Raw genomic sequence first — 18,996 nt, 5'->3', positions numbered from 1 at the left:
AAAACGTATTCCTACCCTCCATTATTATTGTAACCTAATCAGAGATGACTCCTTGTTTTACTCTAATATAATGATCATATTTTCATTATTAATACTAGCTATTAAATAAACTTTACCATAAAATATTATTAATTAAATAAACATAAAATAGATATATTGATACATAATATAATAATGTGTTATTCAATATAAAATATGATATTGGTATACAATATAAATTATCAAAATACATTACAAAACATTAGTATGGAATAAAACCACATTACCATACGATATTAACCAATATAAAATATATAACATGCAATATTTATAAAAAAAACATTATACTTAATGCGTACCTTAAAGATTATTAATAATATAGACTATAACATCAAAGCATTATATAGATTATTTATATCAAAACATTATGATTAATACATTATTTATAATGTATTACCTCCCGTGAGTGCATTGGTGATAACATTATGATTAATACATTATTTATAATGTATTACCTCCCGTGAGCGCATTGGTGATATGCGATTAACCAAGCGGTAGTACAGATCGGTCAGTGAGCAGTGACTCCAACAATCACCACCGCTCACCTTCTCCCTCAGCGGCCACGTCCTTTGTAGGGACCGCTCCAACACTTCCCCCCCCCCGCTGGTATTAAAGAACAAACCGTGAGGAGGAAGAGAGGGAGGGGAGCGCAGAAAGGAATAGCGGCGAGGAAAGGTGGTAGCAAAGGACGCAGGTAAGACTCTTGCCCACCATTGTGTATTCTACAGTAAGGTTTACGTAAATCAGTAGGGTTTGCATACATATAGATAGATATTCACTCAATTCGTTGGTACATAAATATATGTAGTTACTAGTTCAATACGTTTGCATATACATAGATGTGGCTAAAATACATTTGCATATAAATTAAGATTAATATAATGGGTATTAACATAATACATTAATTCATAAAATATATATATATATATATATAGATATGGGTATACAATATGTATGCATGAACCTCCATATGCTCAATTAACTAATGAATGGATTATTACTACAAATTCAGAATAAATGGCATCGTTCAATTAAGAGAATAGTAGGAATGGGTTAAGACATTAAAATAATGTTTCAATTGCATATCCAAGTCCAGTGAGACATGACGAGAATAGAGCAACAAGGATAGCAGGAACTAGGCCTCTGTCAGGTAGGCCACCCACCGCGGATGACTTAAGGTCTGCCGTCAGTGGGCCAAGGGGGAGTGTACCGCTCTTGGGCCTGACAAGCGCTACGGGCATCCTATGGCATCTAGTCCCCTTGATCTCATTAGGAACTAAATATGGAATTGACTTATTGATGACAAAGTAACCTTAAGAGAATCTGCTAGCTACACTCTAGATCAATCATTCATATCACAAATAAATGTTGAATTGCATTGTTTATATGTTTTTTTTTATAGATTGTGGATTTGGGGACATTACACTCTTTCTTTATTCTCCTAACTAATAGGTAGGATTTAAGTTCCAGCAATTCAAGCGTTCAACAATTCAACGTAAGTCCGTATATGATCTCAGCATAATCACATCATATCATTGAGCTTATCCACACATCGTGATCCGGCATACCAGAACCTTGGAGTTATCTCAAGTGATCCTTATGTGAATCTTCAGCATTTGAGTAACTTTGTTCAAGAGAGGATAAGATACTTTTGGGTATTTTATTTTGTGTTCGCATGAGCGTAAAAAACACATCAACAGTAACAACCTATGTTTAGCATTTTATGTTGTTCAATTAAGCATGATATTTGTGGGTGACGACATGTTGATAATAAGATTTTTGTTGGTGAAATAACCTACAGAATATCCATGGAGTTTACAGATCAGATTGATATTAGAGAAGGTTTTCTCTTGTCTGTAGGGTTTGTCAACACATTGGTGAGTGTATTTGTTTCTATAGTTAATTAGTGAGGAAGCCCAAGTTTTTTATGGATTAGACAACCAAAGGTAGAGCTCTCAAGGATGTAAGGTTTCAAAGGCTCCAAGAAATCAACCAGCAATTTCTAAGGGAAAACACAGTATTACAGAAAAATGTGCTGCACTTGCAAAAAGGGAATCAGAAGTTCTAAGATAGATTAGAATGCTGTTGGGATAACCTCATGGAAATCCTTAAAGGTTGCAACAAGAGAAGCACATGACAGAAAAACAATTCCAAAAAGTCCAATAAAATGGGAAATGAGATGGGATAAGGCTGCCCACTACCAACGATGCACAAAGCAATGAGGTATGCATACCCAAAGTTCTTTCTTCAAATCTAGACAAGTCACTTGGTAGCTTTGAGAAGCATATTAAATGAATTGGCTCTAATTTGATGCTTAATATGGGTTATGACAGAAAATAAGCCAAACCCATGAAAGATATTGGTTACTCTTACAACATTTAATGGAAAATTGGAAAGTAAGATACATGAGCAAGCTCCTATGGACTAGAAAGAGGAGAAAAAATGTTCACCACCATTTTACAAATGTGATGCAAATGAACACTGCAGCCCAAGAAGATATGCAAAAAGTAAGTATTGTATTGTTTGCTTCAATTGCAAAAATAGGGCCATAGAACACAAGAATCTTGATATCTTCATCCATGTTTTCTATGGGGAAAGAGTAACCATTCTGCAGAAATGTGTTGTAATGAATAGATCACAAGGTAGTCCAAGCACGTCATGAAGATAACAAGCAGTTGGCACCACCCTCACAGAGGAATTTAAGGTGAGAGAAGCAAAAGGCATAACGTTGTCCAAGGAGAGAAAATAGGGGCAATAGAAGCTTGCTTAAAGTGGGCAAGAACTATTGCACTCATTACCACAAGAGTAAGCATTGGCATACAGAATACTGGTGACTTCTTACATAACTTACCCAAGCCAAAAGAGCAAGTGGGTTTCCAAGAAGGGGAAGGCATCTCAAAAGAAGAAGCAACTACAGAGAATGAGGTAGCAACTGTAGGCAAGCTAAGCGAGAATCCATTAAGGAGGAGCAGCCAATAAAGGTGTTTGCATCATAAGCCCAAAGAAATAAACATGATAAGAAGTCTTTCCTTAGGAAAACTGCTACTAAATTCAGAATTTGATTAGCCTGAAGGGACAGGAAGAACCTACAGATGGAGCTGTGGTGTTGGAACTAGAAAATAGAAGTTGAAAACAGTCATAAGCGATGAGTTCAATTGCTGCCAAACTTGTTGCACTGTCAAAAATCAACCAGCCAAGGTGTTGGATGTTTACCTCACTGGGTAAACAGGAAGAATACAGAAATCGAACAGCAATGTACAATGCAAATATAAAAGAAGTACCAGAATAAGCTTTCCATTAATGTCAAAGGATGTTCCTATTATATCTGTCGCCAACATTACATGTCCTCTAACACCCGGAGGTGGTACAATATATGACTGCCGAAGGGGTGCGACCCAACCGTCGCGACTCCAACTACCTACCCGTCGGCTAACTAACTATTGATAATTAACATTACTAACTATACACTTTTTCCCGATAACATCATCCCCCCCAAGAAAAGAAGTCGACTCCGACGACTTAATACAAAATAGAGATGAATGGCAGGAACGACTGACGCTAGTCGGGCCCAGATCTTATACACTTGCTGTGTCCTCGCCGGAAAACCTTTTCTGCTACCAGCCAATGCTCAAGTGCGGATTTCACCAATATGGCTTCCTTGGCCATCACAATCCTCCTGTGCCTAACCCAAACTTGTCTGCAAAACACGTTTTTCAGTCTCAGCTTCCACCCACTGCTACTCAATTGATATGGTCTCCCTAGCCAATTTGTCCTTGATAGCCACCCGTGCTGCTCTCCCGGCATCCAACTCCTGGGTACGCTGAACTAAGTCTCACGCGACTATTGCCTCCAACCTGGTGGTCAGCTCCTCCCGAGCCCTCTATGCATCCACCACGGCAACCTCACGTCCTGCCGAGACATCCTCCGAGTTCCTCAAAGCGTACCAGTCATGCCTGGAGGTGACCACAATCCGCTGGCACAAATGCTAGGAGACACCTCAAATCCTCCATCACACTCCCCAAAGGCTAAAAACTGAACTGAATAACTCCCTGGTGTCATACAACTGTGCGGACCTGCAATGCCTTCCCTCAAACTCTGTTTGTTCCCAACCTCCAAATCCGTCTCCCTCTACGGCTTATGACATTCCCGCCAATGCTTAGCTGCAGGCTTCCTTCTCACAGTACGGACAAGCACAACACTTCCCGTGGTATTCTGTAGCTCCAAAATAAACTGGGGGTCTGGGGGCAACACCCCCAGCGGGGTCGAGGGGCAGCGCCCCCGTGGGGTCTGGGGCAGCGCCCCAGCGGGGTCGAGGGGCAGCGCCCCCGTGGGGTCGAGGGGCAGCGCCCCTCGCGGGGTCCTGGGGCAGCGCCCCAGGTGCGCTCCCTGTCGCAGTACAGGGCGGGGTCGAGGGGCAGCGCCCCCGCCGCCAACACCAATTTACAACCTTCAGAACCCCATGAAAGTCCATGGCGCACTGCATTTCTGTGATATTTTATGATGTCAAAAACCCTTCTTCTACACTCCAATATTTTCAGTGTCCAGGCTCCAGATGTCATCGAATCATTTTTCAATCCGTCGTCGTTTTTTTTTTTTTTTTTTTTTTTAGGCACTGTAATGTCCCGCCATACCACCTCCAATTGTGCGGTGACTTCCCTACTTCGTGCGGTGTAATTGGTTCTTTCTGCATTTGTGCGGTGATTGTCTTCCCTTCGGCTGCTTTTCTTCCTTCGGCATGTGCGGCTTTCCCTTCGGTAGCTTTTTATCTCCTTCGGCATGTGCGGCTTTCCCTTCGGTAGCTTTTTATCTCCTTCGGCGGTTTTCCCTTCGGTAGGCGGCTTTATGCCCACGCGGCCCTTCGCGGCTTCCACCGCACGATGGGCTCCACCTTCGGTGGTGCCACCGCACGGTGGCTTCCACCTTCGGTGGTGCCACCGCACGGTGGTGTCCACCGCACGGTGGGTTCCACCATCGGTGGCTTCCACCGCACGGTGGTGTCCATCGTTGGTGGTGCCACCGTGCCACCGCACGGTGGCTTCCACCTTCGGTGGTGCCACCGCACGGTGGGTTCCACCATCGGTGGCTTCCACCGCACGGTGGTGTCCATCGTTGGTGGTGCCACCGTACGGTGGTCTCTTTTCCTTCGTTTTTTTTTTTTTTTTTTTTTTTTAAATTATTATTTTTTGACCGTATGGTCGCCTGTCATACGACCGTACGGTGTTTTTTTTTTTTTTTTTTTTTCTCCTAATTTAGATGTCTTAGAAAGTCGTCTGTTCGGGTCCCGTGTCTCTGGGATTGCCCTTCATCCTTCTCGGTTTTCCTCGCTCGACAGTCTCCTGTTTTGGTCCTATACCTGGCGAGTCGCCTGCCCGGCCTCTCGAGTCTCCTTCCATCCTCTCGGGTCCCCCTCCGGACTCTCGAGTGTCTATCTGGCCTCTCGGGTCCCCTGCGCGCTTCGCGTGGTAAGGTTTCAATTTGTACCCGTTGGTGGCCAATCTATTTTCACTGGTCATTGAAAGACCTGGAACCACAAATTCTACAGGGACCACGACCTCCTTCCCGTACATAAGAAGAAGAAGGATAATAAAGATTTTGAAGGCTGCGGCCTTCCACACAGGGTTCCAATCGGTGCCGACACTCTTCGGATTATTTACGTCGCCAGGGTTTGGGGCGTCTCCCTTCCAATATTCTTTGTATTCCGGCAGGTACACCTCTGTTGGTTGCTCTGGTTCCTCTACTTCGAGCCTGTAGCTTTGGAACATTTCGTAATCTTCCATCTGCCAATGGAAGAGCCCGTTAAGTGAGCATCTCTCATCTTCAGAACATCCCTCCAATTCTAGCACCCCTTCACTGTTCGGCTCCATCGCGTTCTTGCCCTTACTTTCATCGGGACCCCCTTCCCCTTTATTAGAGTCCTCCGAGTCGGAAGAGGCGAGCTCTTCGCCGACATTTTGGGTGTGTAGGTCAATGGTATATTTTCGCCCTCCCTTCTCCATGGAAAGTGTATTTTTCTTCCAGTTGTGGTTTACCCTTGCGTTGATCAACCACACTCTCCCCAGGATGGCGTCATAGCCTTTCTTCTTCGAGGGAATGACCACGAAATCTAACAAGAATGGTTGCGTACCAATTGTCACTTGTTGGGCCATCAACAGGCCGAGTGGCTTAATGCCGTGTTGGTCCGCTCCCACCAGGTTGAATGTGGGTGGCCACAGGGTGGGCTTCCCCAGCCGCTTCCATGTTTCTTCTGGTAGTACATTCACCCCAGATCCACCGTCCACAATGGTGTCCTTCAGAATGGTCCCACAGATACCCATTTCTACCACAGCTGGGTGTCTACCACTGCTCAAGGCTAGTAACATCGGGTCAGTCGAAGGGCTGACGGAAACCTCCACCTGTGGTGTACTCTTCGTAGCGGTGGCGGGAACCCCTACCTGTGGTGCACTCGACGATGCGGTGCTTTGCACATTGGTGAGGATGGCAGTCCTCAATTGTGGCATAGAGTCTAGAAGGTCTTTTACCTTTATCGGCACCTCCATCTGCAATATTTGCCCAATGATGTTATTTTCCACTTCCGTACGGAATGATGTACTCGCCACCTCGTTGTCCCGTCGTTCGGTTGTCATCTCACGTTCAATATTGGCCTTTGCCTCCCGTAATCTCTCCTTCTCCGTACGGGGGTCGGGATAAGTGGCTTTTTTCGTCTGGGCGCGGGTGATCGCCAATACTTCTTTCTCACCAGTCTTCTCAGCCTTCTCAATGTTGAGGAGATTCACCCCTGCCTGCGGGCAATTTGCGTCCTCATGGTCGCCTGGCCCACACCAACGGCAGAGGTGCTGAGGGGTGGCTTCCTTCGTGCAATCACGGGCGAAGTGCCCCCACTGATTACAGGCCCTACATTGGATAATTGGCCGGCCCTTGGCGTCATACTGGAGACGGCTTCCGTTATTGGTATTGTTGCTATTCCTTCCACCGCCGCGTCTGTTGTCCCGGTATCCTCCAGATGATGCATTATTGTTTGCCTCCGATGTGGATGGCTGCTCCTGCGCAAAGAGCACTTGCTGGTTACGTGCCTTCAGATTGTATGGACATTCCTTCGTAGAATGCCCCATAATCTGGCAGATGTCGCAGAATGCCTTCTTGGGACAGGCACCTTTCGTGTGGCCGCTCTCCTTACACTCCGTGCACCATAGTTCATCGTCCTTACTTGTAGTCCCCTTCATTGTCTTAAATTCTTTTAACATCCTTTCCATATCTTTTTGAAGGGCTGTGACTTTCTTCCTCGGCTTCTCGTCACTACTACTCTCTTCTTCCGATGTGTCATCATCTTCAGATGATGATGAAGATCTATTCTTCTTCTTTTTGGCCGTCTTATTTTCACTTTCCAGGTCCATGGCCCGGTTGTATGCGTCGTCGTAGGATGTTGGAGGCACAATTTTCATCTTCCGTCGTAGCTTAGGGTTCAAACCCTCGACAAACCACCTCTTCTTCAAGCCATCGGCCGGTTGGCTTTCCATTTTCCCGACTAACTCTTTTAGTCGACGCCCGTACGCCCGTACAGTCTCCTTCTTCCCTTGCTTTGTTCCGTAGATTTCGGAAACTATCTCGTTATCATCCCGAAGAAGCCGGAATTCCTTCTCGAATGCCTTCTTCAATTCATCCCACGTAGTTACACTGGTTTTATCCAAGTCTGCGTACCAGTCAATAGCCACTCCTCTCAGTGTGGCGGGGAACTGCTTCATCCATTCATCCTGGTCAGTCACCCCGTTGGCTGTCCAGATGGTTTCGCATGTACGGCAATGCCGTGCAGGATCATCTTTGCTATCCCCGTTGAATTTGGGTAACTTCTGTTTGGTCGCCATTGATGGAAATCGTCTACTTGGAGGTGGTTGTGGCTGTGTCTGCCCTCCGGTGCTGCTCCCTCCGATGCCGCTGATGCCTCCTGTGGTGGTGACCAAAGGTACGGTGTTCTGCCTTGTACCTACCGTGCAGTTACTTCCTCCGATGCCGCTGATGTCTCCTGTGGTGGTGACCGAAGGTACAGTGTTCTGCCTTATACCTACCGTGCGGTTAACTTCCCCTTCGTCGTCACCCGTGCCAGGCTCCCTTCGGTGATCCTCCCTTTGTGGCACTTCGTCGTCACCCGTGCCCGGCTCCCTTCGGTGATCCTCCCTTTGTGGCACTTCGTCGTCACCCGTGCCCGGCTCCCTTCGGTGATCCTCCCTTTGTGGCGTGAGAGATAAGTTTTTGAACCGATCTCGAGTCTCTTCAACTAGTTCTCTCCGTAACCTAGTTTCCTCCAGAAACTCTTCAAGGCTTCTCGCTCTACCGTAGTCTGGCAACGCGTAGAAATTCCCCTCGGCTTCTGCACCTTCCGTGACACCTCCTTGGTTCCCTTCGGGCAACCCTTCGGCAGGTCGTCCTTCGGCAAGTTGCCTCAGCCTCCGTCTACGTTCTACACGTTGTTCCAGAATCAAAGCCTTCTGCGCAGCCTCCCACTCGTCGGTTTCTAATTTCTTATTTCTGTCTTTATTCAGTAAATTGGGCATTAATTGTGGTACAATTTCATGTTTCTCCACACATAAATCAAAACACAACACGTCTTTTGCTGTCGTCGGTTCTCCGGGTTTACTTCACCAACGGGTAGGCCCATTGTGTCTATGCGCCATCCGTGTCTTCCGTTCCTGAGTTCGTGTCGGCAACGGCGCCAAATGTTTACCTCACTGGGTAAACAGGAAGAATACAGAAATCGAACAGCAATGTACAATGCAAATATAAAAGAAGTACCAGAATAAGCTTTCCATTAATGTCAAAGGATGTTCCTATTATATCTGTCGCCAACATTACATGTCCTCTAACACCCGGAGGTGGTACAATATATGACTGCCGAAGGGGTGCGACCCAACCGTCGCGACTCCAACTACCTACCCGTCGGCTAACTAACTATTGATAATTAACATTACTAACTATACACTTTTTCCCGATAACATTGGATTGCAAAGATGCAGCATACAGAGCCCAGGTTATTGTTCAGCAGAGCAAAAAGCAATTATAGCCCATGTTGCATGCCAAACTTGAAATCCTTCCTTTCAATTTGGTTAGGTGTGATCTAAAGTTGAATGAATCATTTCTTACAGTGTGAGTGGATGTCTTGGCAGGCTCAGACACAGAAAAGGAAAGACAAAGGAAGGAAAAGTGTAGATACTGTGTTCAAATGCTGTCAACCTTGTTGCGGTGGGGCTATACATAAATGACAGGTTTGATTGTTCTCAATCACATCCCACAGGACAATAACAACTGACCTTTCTTGGAAGGCATTTTGTTCCCACTTGTCAACTCATGTTCCTCCTCAAGCATAAATAGACCACTTTGGTTTGAGCTAAAACCTATGGAGATGTATGGAGATTCATGATAGAACTTGGTAAGTTGGACTCACTTAGGTGATAGGAGATATAGCAGTTTGCTTCAAAATGCATAGCAATATTACTGTCTTAGAGTTACTGACAATTAAAGGAAGCGTGTTTCTTGAGAGAGTGTAGTTGTATGAGCAGTAAATTACCAGCAAAAGGATTCTAGTACAGTGTTTTGGTGGCCCTTGCAAAGGGATCAGCTTGTAAAAACTGCTTTTAACAATTCACTTGCTGGAGTTTTCACCTGCATTGGGCTTCACTATAGTAAATCTTTTGTTTCATCTTTGATTGTGTTGTTATAAGTTTGCCGAATTACACCATTTGATATAGCAAGTAGACGTGTGTATGTTTCTTTCTCCATTAACAGGTATATGATGTAACAAAAACTAGCCATAGATTTTGTAGTAACATCATATTTTATGGCTATTTATTTTGTTCAATTAAGCATTTTACTTGTGACCAACAAGGTGTTAATAAAAGGATTCGTGTTGGTGAACGTATGTATGGAATATCCATGGAATTTATGGATTTAGAATTAACAATGTGGCATATATGTTTAGGTTGAAATTGATTGATAGACAATTTGGTTATAAGTGATTTCTAAATGACAAAAGTAAAAGACACAAATGAATACCTCAACAAATGTGATTTGAAGTTGAGCCAATGTGATACATACATGTTAAACCAATGTGAGAATGGCATCGTGATGCAAAACATGGTGATGCAAATGATTTTAAATCAAACCTTTCTAAGGAAAAAAATTATTAATCAGACAAAAGATAAAGAGATATAATATATTACTCCCATCAAAAGTGAGATAGGAATGATAAGTCAATGGATTCTGACTAGTACTAGGACATAATGTGAATGTACTTGGAATGTATTTGAAATACACTCAAAAAACCACAAGCACTTGACCCAAAAGCAGTTGACATTTGTTCACCACAACCTACAAGTCAAGGCACCAATCTTATTACAGTAGTAGCTTGCTAATTTGCAATCAATTTGAATTTATTGCATTTTGTACAAACGAAGACATCGCAAACATATGCCTTCACAATATCAGGCAAGCTCAAGGATGATCAACCCATAACTTGATAAGATTTATCTCGAATCAAAATGAATCACCAAAGGTGATCAGCCATCAATGGGCAATGAGGGTTTGCCATTTTGGAGGAGGTATTTGAAGACCATGGCTGCAACCAAATGTTGTTGAACCAGGACATTGGAGCTTCAACATCAATTTAATTGCCTTTTAATGTACCACGTCATATGCTGTGTTCTGTTACTTTGTAATTTCATGATCTATTTATAAGTACTAAGCTGTAATTAGTCTATGTTCAAACTTTTAACTTCGAAACAAGGTAATCATCATAATCAGAAAAAATCATGAACAAATTCCATCTTTCACATCTTAGAATTTATGTTTGTTTCAATTTTCTATCTCTACACACTTTGTTTGACAAGAAATTATAAAAAATGGCAACTTTTCCCAATTTTATTAAGATGTTAACATTTTTTTGTTTCTCAGGTTTTTCCAAGTTAAAATTCAGGTTATTGAATTCCATTCATAATTTGGGTTTGCCTAATCAATCCTGATAACAAGTAATGCTACTACCATTAGAACTAAATTAGAACTCTCAACTCAGAATATTAAGATATTAGGGGCTAACAGAAACCCTCAAACCTTTGAAGACAATGGAGTAGTGATAAGTTAAGGGTAAGCTTAGTGACAATTAAAACTTGAGAATTTGGAAGATTGAATATATGGTGGATATTGATAGTGAAAATAAAACAGCAAATGCAGATCAAATTACAGACATAGTGCTCGTTGATGTGGTTTTTATGACACTATGCAACACAGAATAAAATACCAAGTATTTTATCCTCTCTTAAACAAAATCCTCTCGAATGCTAGGCTATGTGATCATACGAGGTGACACCAAGGTTTCTACGGTCAGGTCTTGACGTGTGGATAACTCAATGGTTGGATGTGATATTGCTAGAATCACAAAGGGGACTTACATTGAACATGAATGTTGCTGGAATGTGAAAATTTACTTGAATTGGAAAAAAAATACAAAAGGGATTGAGAGTTTAGAGAAATCTAATCTACTCCTAAGATCAATGATAGCACTGGATCATGCTTAGATGGACACATTCCTTAAACTGTGCTTTTCTTTGTCATGTTGCCAACAACTATGCAAAACCGATGCAATCTTCCAAGGGAAATGAAAGGTTTTCATATCATGAACATTCATCCAAATACCCAATACACGTGCACAACTTGAATAAATATATCCATGATTGAACTTAGCACATTTTGATGTTCAAGCTAACTATGCACTGTAGTTGAGAATCATGCAACCACAAATAGTATGAACCAAGGAACTATATAACATCCATACATTACTCTGTCACAATCAATGAACTTCGTCTAACATGAGGATATAACAAGAAACCATTCAATATGCAAAAGAAACACCACCATTCACCATAGATTCAATGAAAAGTATGTTTATTTACATGCTTGGCAACAATTTCTGCCTTCTCCTCCTACTCTACTCTAATAGCTAATGATTTAGCCATTATTTACCTTTACAAATGAGGAGAGCAAGCCTTTTATAGACTTCCCTTTACAAATGAATAGCCAAGATTACAAGATAAGAATCCTAATTAGGGTTTGTTACACCCATTACATAACATGCAGTGCTTGACCAATGATTAAATTATATTTCAGGACACATGTCCAGCATTGAATTCTAACCAATAGGAATTGAGGTTAGGTAAGATAAACAATATTTGATGAAGTGACATGTGTCACTTGCTCCACTCTTGAATGAGTCAAGTTTGATGAACTTGGACATGTTGACCTTGATTGATGAATGGAGGTGAGTTGTCGCCACCTCAGCTTGCATAGCCTTATTTGAGTCGGCCTTCTCCACTTTGGAAATTCACCTTATGCTTGATCCTTGATCAATATCTCATCCTTGTAGTCCTCAAGTTCATACATTCTTGCATTTCACTTGCACCTGTTGTCATCTTGGAGCTGATCCTCCTTATCTATGCCAGTGAATCTTGACCCCTTCACCATCTTGCTGATTCTTGCATCCGATCATGAGTTGCACATCTACATTGACTATGTTGATATCCTTCCTTGAGCCCTGACCTCCACAAGCTGCTGAGATGTCCTTCTTCACCATCATTCAATCATCTCGTGCTTCTCTCCTTGCAATCTGCTGTTTGCTAATGAAGTTATGTTTGGGATGTTCCTCCTCTGCCTTGCTGGTTATCAAACCTATGCATCGCTTGAGCTCTTTCACTTGCATCCACCATCATTACATGCATTGCCTGCAAAATCAAGGACAGCATCAAACAAATATGATATAGACAGATTTGACCAACCCTCAATCTTAATATGCATCCTAAATGATGGTAAAATGGTGACTTGATCTCTGATTTCCATGTCTGATTTTGTAATGTTTTAAGGTCTGAGGCCTCATTTGAGTTTCTGATTTGAATTGCTTCCTCTTGTTTGATGGAAATCGCTGTGATATTAGATTGAATCATCCTCTCCTTGACTGAATTCGCCCTATAGCTTGATTAAATTGACTTTGCCCAGATGGAGATTGCTGTGATTGATCTTCATGAACTGAATTTGTTTGAGATGATCAAATGAAACGATCATCTATCCTCTTTATAAGCACCTTATCCCTTGACATATCCCTAAGAAGACAACTTGTTTATCAACATTTCATTAATTCCATCGCTTAATGTACTTTTAGGTCTCCTTGCTGGTCGCATTCACACCTCACCTTGGTCATGGATTTTAGAAGGGCATGGATTCTTGCTGATTGTGGATTTTAGAAGGGCGTGAGTTCTTGATGATCATGGATTTTGGAGACCCATGGACAATTCACTTGCCTTCCTCAAGTCATTGATTGCATTGATCATTTCATCGAACTCACTTCACTTGGTGCTCATTTACTCAAACATATGGATGTCACACTTACCTTCACTAGGTTGTGGATTCTCTCAACCCAAGGATAAACTGCCACCATCCACCTCCAAGTTGTGGATTTCTCATGTTCGTGGATTTTGGTAAGTGGAGGATAGTCATCATCATCATTCAAGCTTGCCAATTCCAACACTTAGTCAATTACTTCACCTTCACCATGTTGTTGATCTTCATTCTCCAAGTCAATGATTGAATGAGTTCTTCGTTTCTTCTTCACTTCATGGATCAACCTTGCCATCCACCCTTGAGTTGTGGATTTTAGCAAAAGTCAAGGGTGTGCTAAAGTTGGATTGATCATCATCAACATCAAGATTTCTTCATCCAATTCACTCCAAGGCATCTTCATTATCATTCATTAAGGTTTAAGGATAGCATCACTCTCATTCATAATTACCTTCAAAGATCTTCAAGCTCTGGACCTCCACAAGTCACAGATTTTGGCAACTCAAGGACAAAAGTCATCACCACACCTCTTAGGTCGCGGATTTGAGCAACTCAAGGACAAACATTGCAAGTGCAACCTCCACCTTGACTTGATCCTCATTTCACTTCACCTCATTCAAGATTGTTCATCAACACTTGAGGATTGTGATGTCCCCAAAACAAGATTCTATCAAGTATTGATAGCTTGAGGAAACTCCTTGTATTATCTTTACATGAAGACAGGACAGGACAAAAATATGCAAACGAATATCATGTATATGTGCCAGCCAAATTGCAATGTCAATATGATAAGTTCCAAATAGACATTATAGTCGAATATCTAGTATCGATTCATTAAGACAGATTAAACATACAAATGGACAGTGATAATAATTAGTGCTTAGTGACTAAGTTAAGATGGCAGACCTCATCATGATCAGCAATTATAAGTCTGAATATATTACTGGCTTCATATGTTTGACAAGTCTGACTACAGACAATAAGGAACAGCGATTGGACAAAGTCAAACAATCAATACAATATCTCTATTAATACGATGTCTTATAAAAAAGGAAAGAAAACTGATTAGTCAAACAAAGTCAGAGGTGTGAATTATAGGTGCAATTTGATATTACTAAGTATTAAGTGAGAGTAACAAATAACAGCGATTATCTGGAAGGATTTGGCTTGGATATTTTTCGGTCCCATATGTGAAGCGCTCAGGGAGCATTAGACAGCCACGTGGAGGAGGAAATAAAGATCACAAAACAAGTACAAAATGCTTAACATAATCACTGCTCCACAGAAGTGGCAGGCCAAGGACTTTTCCACCTTGATTAGTTAGCAATGAAGGATCACGATCGAAGGAAAGAGTGAAACCAACCAACCCAAGGCATAAGGTCCCTCACACATAATTGTTGTCCAAAGAAATACCCCAGATCGACTAAAGAATGATTAGTTAAATTAATGATTTGAACCATAAACAAAAGGTCAAGTCGAATTAGAAAAACGATTAGTTAAAGTTGTTGAAGAGACATGATTGATGAGATACAACTCCTCACATCATCACCACTTCAAGAGATATTAAAGAGGATCATGTAACACTCAAGAGGGGGAGAAATATGGTATTTTTGTTATTATCTCGTACTCAGATCCAAGCACTCCTAGAACCACGATCTATCAGGTGTTTGGGTGGGGTTTAGTACCACCAAATTACTTGGTTCAGACGCATGGATAAAGAAACCTTTGAGCAGGAAAGGCATCCATATCATCGCATGATTTGAATGACAGAACTCTAGAACAGAAAACCAACTGAGACAACTATCTCTTACATATATTCACATGATTAGAGTAAGTTCATTCAGAAACAGTGACTGTGTATATAGTAAATCAGCACATTCATACACAAACATACTTTGCTAACCGACTCCAAGTTATTTGCATTGAAAGAGGATTGGTTCGAAGACGTTCCAGACAGATCCGTATCCTATAATCAGTGAGAAAACGGACTTCTTATTTGGGATCCATCACCACATCATTATAAAGAGATTGGGTAACATTACCGATTGAATTCAACATTCTTTGATAAGCAATTGGGTTAATATATAGACACACACGCATCCATTGTTCAATTCTATAAGAATAATTAGTTCATTGCAAATCACGAAATAAGGCAAAACTTAAATTAGAGCATCAACGGACATTCCAACGATGATGCAACTCACTCGATCAACACCCTCAATGACTCCCAATTGTGAATTTCTTGCACTCAAAGACCAGTTGGAGTCATCATCCCTAGGTTGTGGATTTTCATGAGTCGTGGATTTTGGTGACTCGTGGACAAACCCAATGACTTCCACTTCAAGTTGATTTTGTCATTCCTTTCTCAAGTTGATCATCAAAGGCCTTTGCTTGCAAACTTGGAGGATTCAAGGGGTAGACTCAATCACTGCCACTTTCATTTAGCATCATCACTAAGGTCTTCAAGGTCGTGGATTTTGTGCTGTGGATTTTGGAGACCCAAGGATAATTCACTTGCTTCATTCAAGTAATTGATTGCATTGAGCACTTCATCATATCATCATACTTAGCCGCTCACTAGATCAAACATCATCATGTGGGAAACATCTTCATCAAGCACCTCATCTTAATTGATTGATCATCACTTCTTGATTGATCCTCGCTTCTATGTTCTAACCTAAGGGTGTCCCCTAACTTGACTACTCATCACACCTAAGACTCACCTTGACCTGACCTAGAGGTTGCGTTGTGAAGCATCACCCAATGACTACCTTGACTCTCACCTATCACTTGAGTACTTAGAACTGAGAAGACTCCAAACTAGTCTAAAGGGGGACCTGACTGCTGCTAGACTGCCCGACTTTATCACATCTTGACGACAAAGGCATCACATCTTCTCACAAGCAAGAGGTTAAGACACCAAAACTACTGGCAAGCAAAGCAAACTAGGCAAAAGAACTAACCTATGAGCAAAAAAGTGGGGGTCCCCATTTGCAATGGGGCGATGTGTGAAAAAGCCACAACAGTGTCAAAATTATCATTGTCAAAATTATTATAGAGCCTACAGAAATCAAAGGCTTCAAATATCGAGAGTGCAAGAGTCAAAGGAATGAATTTGACACAAGTCAAAGAAAATGAAGATTCAACATGGGCAATGTCTAAAAAATGAGAAAAAGAGTTTGTTAGAAATAAACTCAACAAAGATAATCCCAGAAAACAGCATGATGAGGATTGAAGATGTACGAGAGAGTTCAAGACAGATTTGAAGGCAGAAGTTGGTATGGGTGGACCAGCTGTCTGACAAAAATTACTTGAGCCACATAGAATATACTCAAATAGTATAAAAATTAAATAATAAAATACTCATGTAATATAGCATTATAATAGTTAGAGGTCAGTAAGTAGCAGTGGCTGTCTAAACTAAAAAAACCATATATCAAGTCATGTATATTTGATATAATTGAAGACATCTGTCTGGGAAAGCTTATGGGACCCTGTTTCAAGCTTGCCAACGTCACATTTTCACTACAGTATTAAAGGAAACGTGTTTGCACATTTTATCTTATTTTCTGTACATGTTACTAATCTAAGCATAGTAATGAACTCATTCTATCAAAGTTGCATGGACACAAATATGGATACAAATACGGATACGGTATCAGATGCAGATATGGCCATTTTGTAAGACCCCTAATATGGATACGGCTAGATACAACATTCATATAAAACACATACACATATATTTAAAACAATTTTCCAAGTTATTAGAGGAGATTTTCATTACTTCAAAAGCAATGTAGACACATAATTGTGACATAAGTAATTATAAGTTGATTTAACAATTTACAATATGCAAAAGTTGCATTGGAAGATAACCCAAAAATGGGTCACTAAACTAGAAAAACATTTCATTTGTCTATAGGTTTTGTTTATACCAAATATTTTGTAAAACAAATGCATGAACGAAGATTTTTTAAATTAAATTTAGGAAGATTTATGTCAAATTTTTTAAAAAGTCAAATCACATAATATCCGGCATGGTTGGAAAATCAAGGTTTTTGGGGCAAGCATGGGTACAGTATCAAATATGTATCTGGGCTGTATCGGATACGTATCCATTTTGGATATGGGGATACGCGCGCCCAAGGAGGGACAAAGGAGTTTCCGGCTACTCTGCATTCTATACATGTGTTACTAATCATGACATAATAATGAACTCAATTTTTGCAATTTAAATCAGAACTACATAGAAAAATAGCTATATTGCTCAAAGCAATTTGAAACAAAAGAGGAATAAGGAAGGACACAATTTCCTCCAACTGTGCAGCATGTGATCACAAAATCCAACTAAATAATCTAAGTTAAAACCAAAGAAATCACTTACTTGATCTTTTCTTTATTCTTGAAAAACTGCACATATGGTGTTCCCATTATCCCTGCTGCCTCAGCAATTTCAGGATCCTCTTCTATGTCAATCTCAACAAAGTGAACATCCTTGTCGAATTCATCAATCACCTGCCCAGAAATGACCTGTTCTTAGAACATCCAAATCCAAAAACAATAACATTTCCATACATTTTTTATTTATCACTAGAGCCTAAGAAATGAAGCTTAATTTCCTAAAGGGCAATATATCATGAATATAAAGATGTCCGTATATCAAGCAGGATAACAAAACATGTGACCAAAAAAATATTCCCAAAAAAGGTACCTTTGCAAACAAAAACCCTCCTACAATTGGATGGCAGAAAGTAGCGATTCCAAGGGTTATACATGGATCATGCATATTACTAGAACTCGATTTCATTCAAAGTTAAAACCTATACAAGGAATCATTCCATCAAAGAAATACAGTTGCTCTCTAAGATGCACAAGAAAAAAATCATGAAACATTAACTCTTAATATCAAAGGAAACAAAGGATCAGGCCTGGACTGTAGCATTGAGGTCCCCAGATCAAAAGCTCTGGGGTGCATAATCATACCTATAGCATGGGAAAAATAGAGGGACACTAGATATTGGTGTGAGCCAGTAGCCAATGTGAAAAGAATTTTACTTGGATTACTAAAGCAGTTTTATTAAAGAATTTTACTTTAATTCTTCTGGAGGTGTTGGGTTTACACACTAGACAATACAAAAGTTTGCACAACATTCCCATCCACAGGTATATTAACCACTTATTACACCCTTGGCAAGGACATAGTCCTCACTAGCCTCATGTATAGCTTAGGCCGCTAGGCTAAGGTGGCTATTTGAATAATGACGTTTGTTTTTAGTTAATTTAGCCTAATAAAGATTCCCAAGGGACATTTTGACAATTATCAAGAATTCTCTACATATATCAACATCATGTATCATATAATTGAATAGTTACAAAAAATGGTCATAGTTTTTCTTGTATTATAAAGTTCGCTTGTAGCTTACTTTCATTTGCATTTTGTTCATATCAAAGCACCACTCTAGGCCTCAGAATTCCAGCACCTAGTTTATGTGCCTTGTTAAGCATTAATCTTTCTTTTTTGGGTGCAATGCTAGGTAAACGATCATTTTCTATTCCTCCACACTAAGTGGTATATCACTTGAGCACTGC

General features: G+C 40.9%; 1 protein-coding gene across 3 annotated transcripts in view; it reads right to left on the bottom strand.

Annotated features, from left to right (window-relative positions):
- LOC131032293 (thioredoxin reductase NTRC) overlaps positions 1–18,996 on the bottom strand; it is a 220,249-nt gene that overhangs the window by 47,915 nt on the left and 153,338 nt on the right. Inside the window, exons 9-10 of one of the 3 annotated variants that reach the window (XM_057963227.2) lie at positions 17,792–17,922; positions 12,770–12,797 (exon numbers count right to left, since the gene is read on the bottom strand). In XM_057963227.2, the coding sequence (XP_057819210.1) occupies positions 12,785–12,797; positions 17,792–17,922 (144 nt within the window). In that variant the 3' untranslated portion in view covers positions 12,770–12,784. Of the gene's footprint in view, positions 1–12,769; positions 12,798–17,405; positions 17,581–17,791; positions 17,923–18,996 lie in introns of those variants that run through there. The other 2 variants (XM_057963225.2, XM_057963226.2) reach the window with 2 other exon arrangements.

The sequence above is a fragment of the Cryptomeria japonica genome, chromosome 8 (genome assembly GCF_030272615.1).
Source record: "Cryptomeria japonica chromosome 8, Sugi_1.0, whole genome shotgun sequence".
NCBI lineage: Eukaryota > Viridiplantae > Streptophyta > Pinopsida > Cupressales > Cupressaceae > Cryptomeria > Cryptomeria japonica.
The sequence above is the reverse complement of the archived record's forward strand: the minus strand, read 5'-3'. Positions and strand labels throughout refer to the sequence as shown.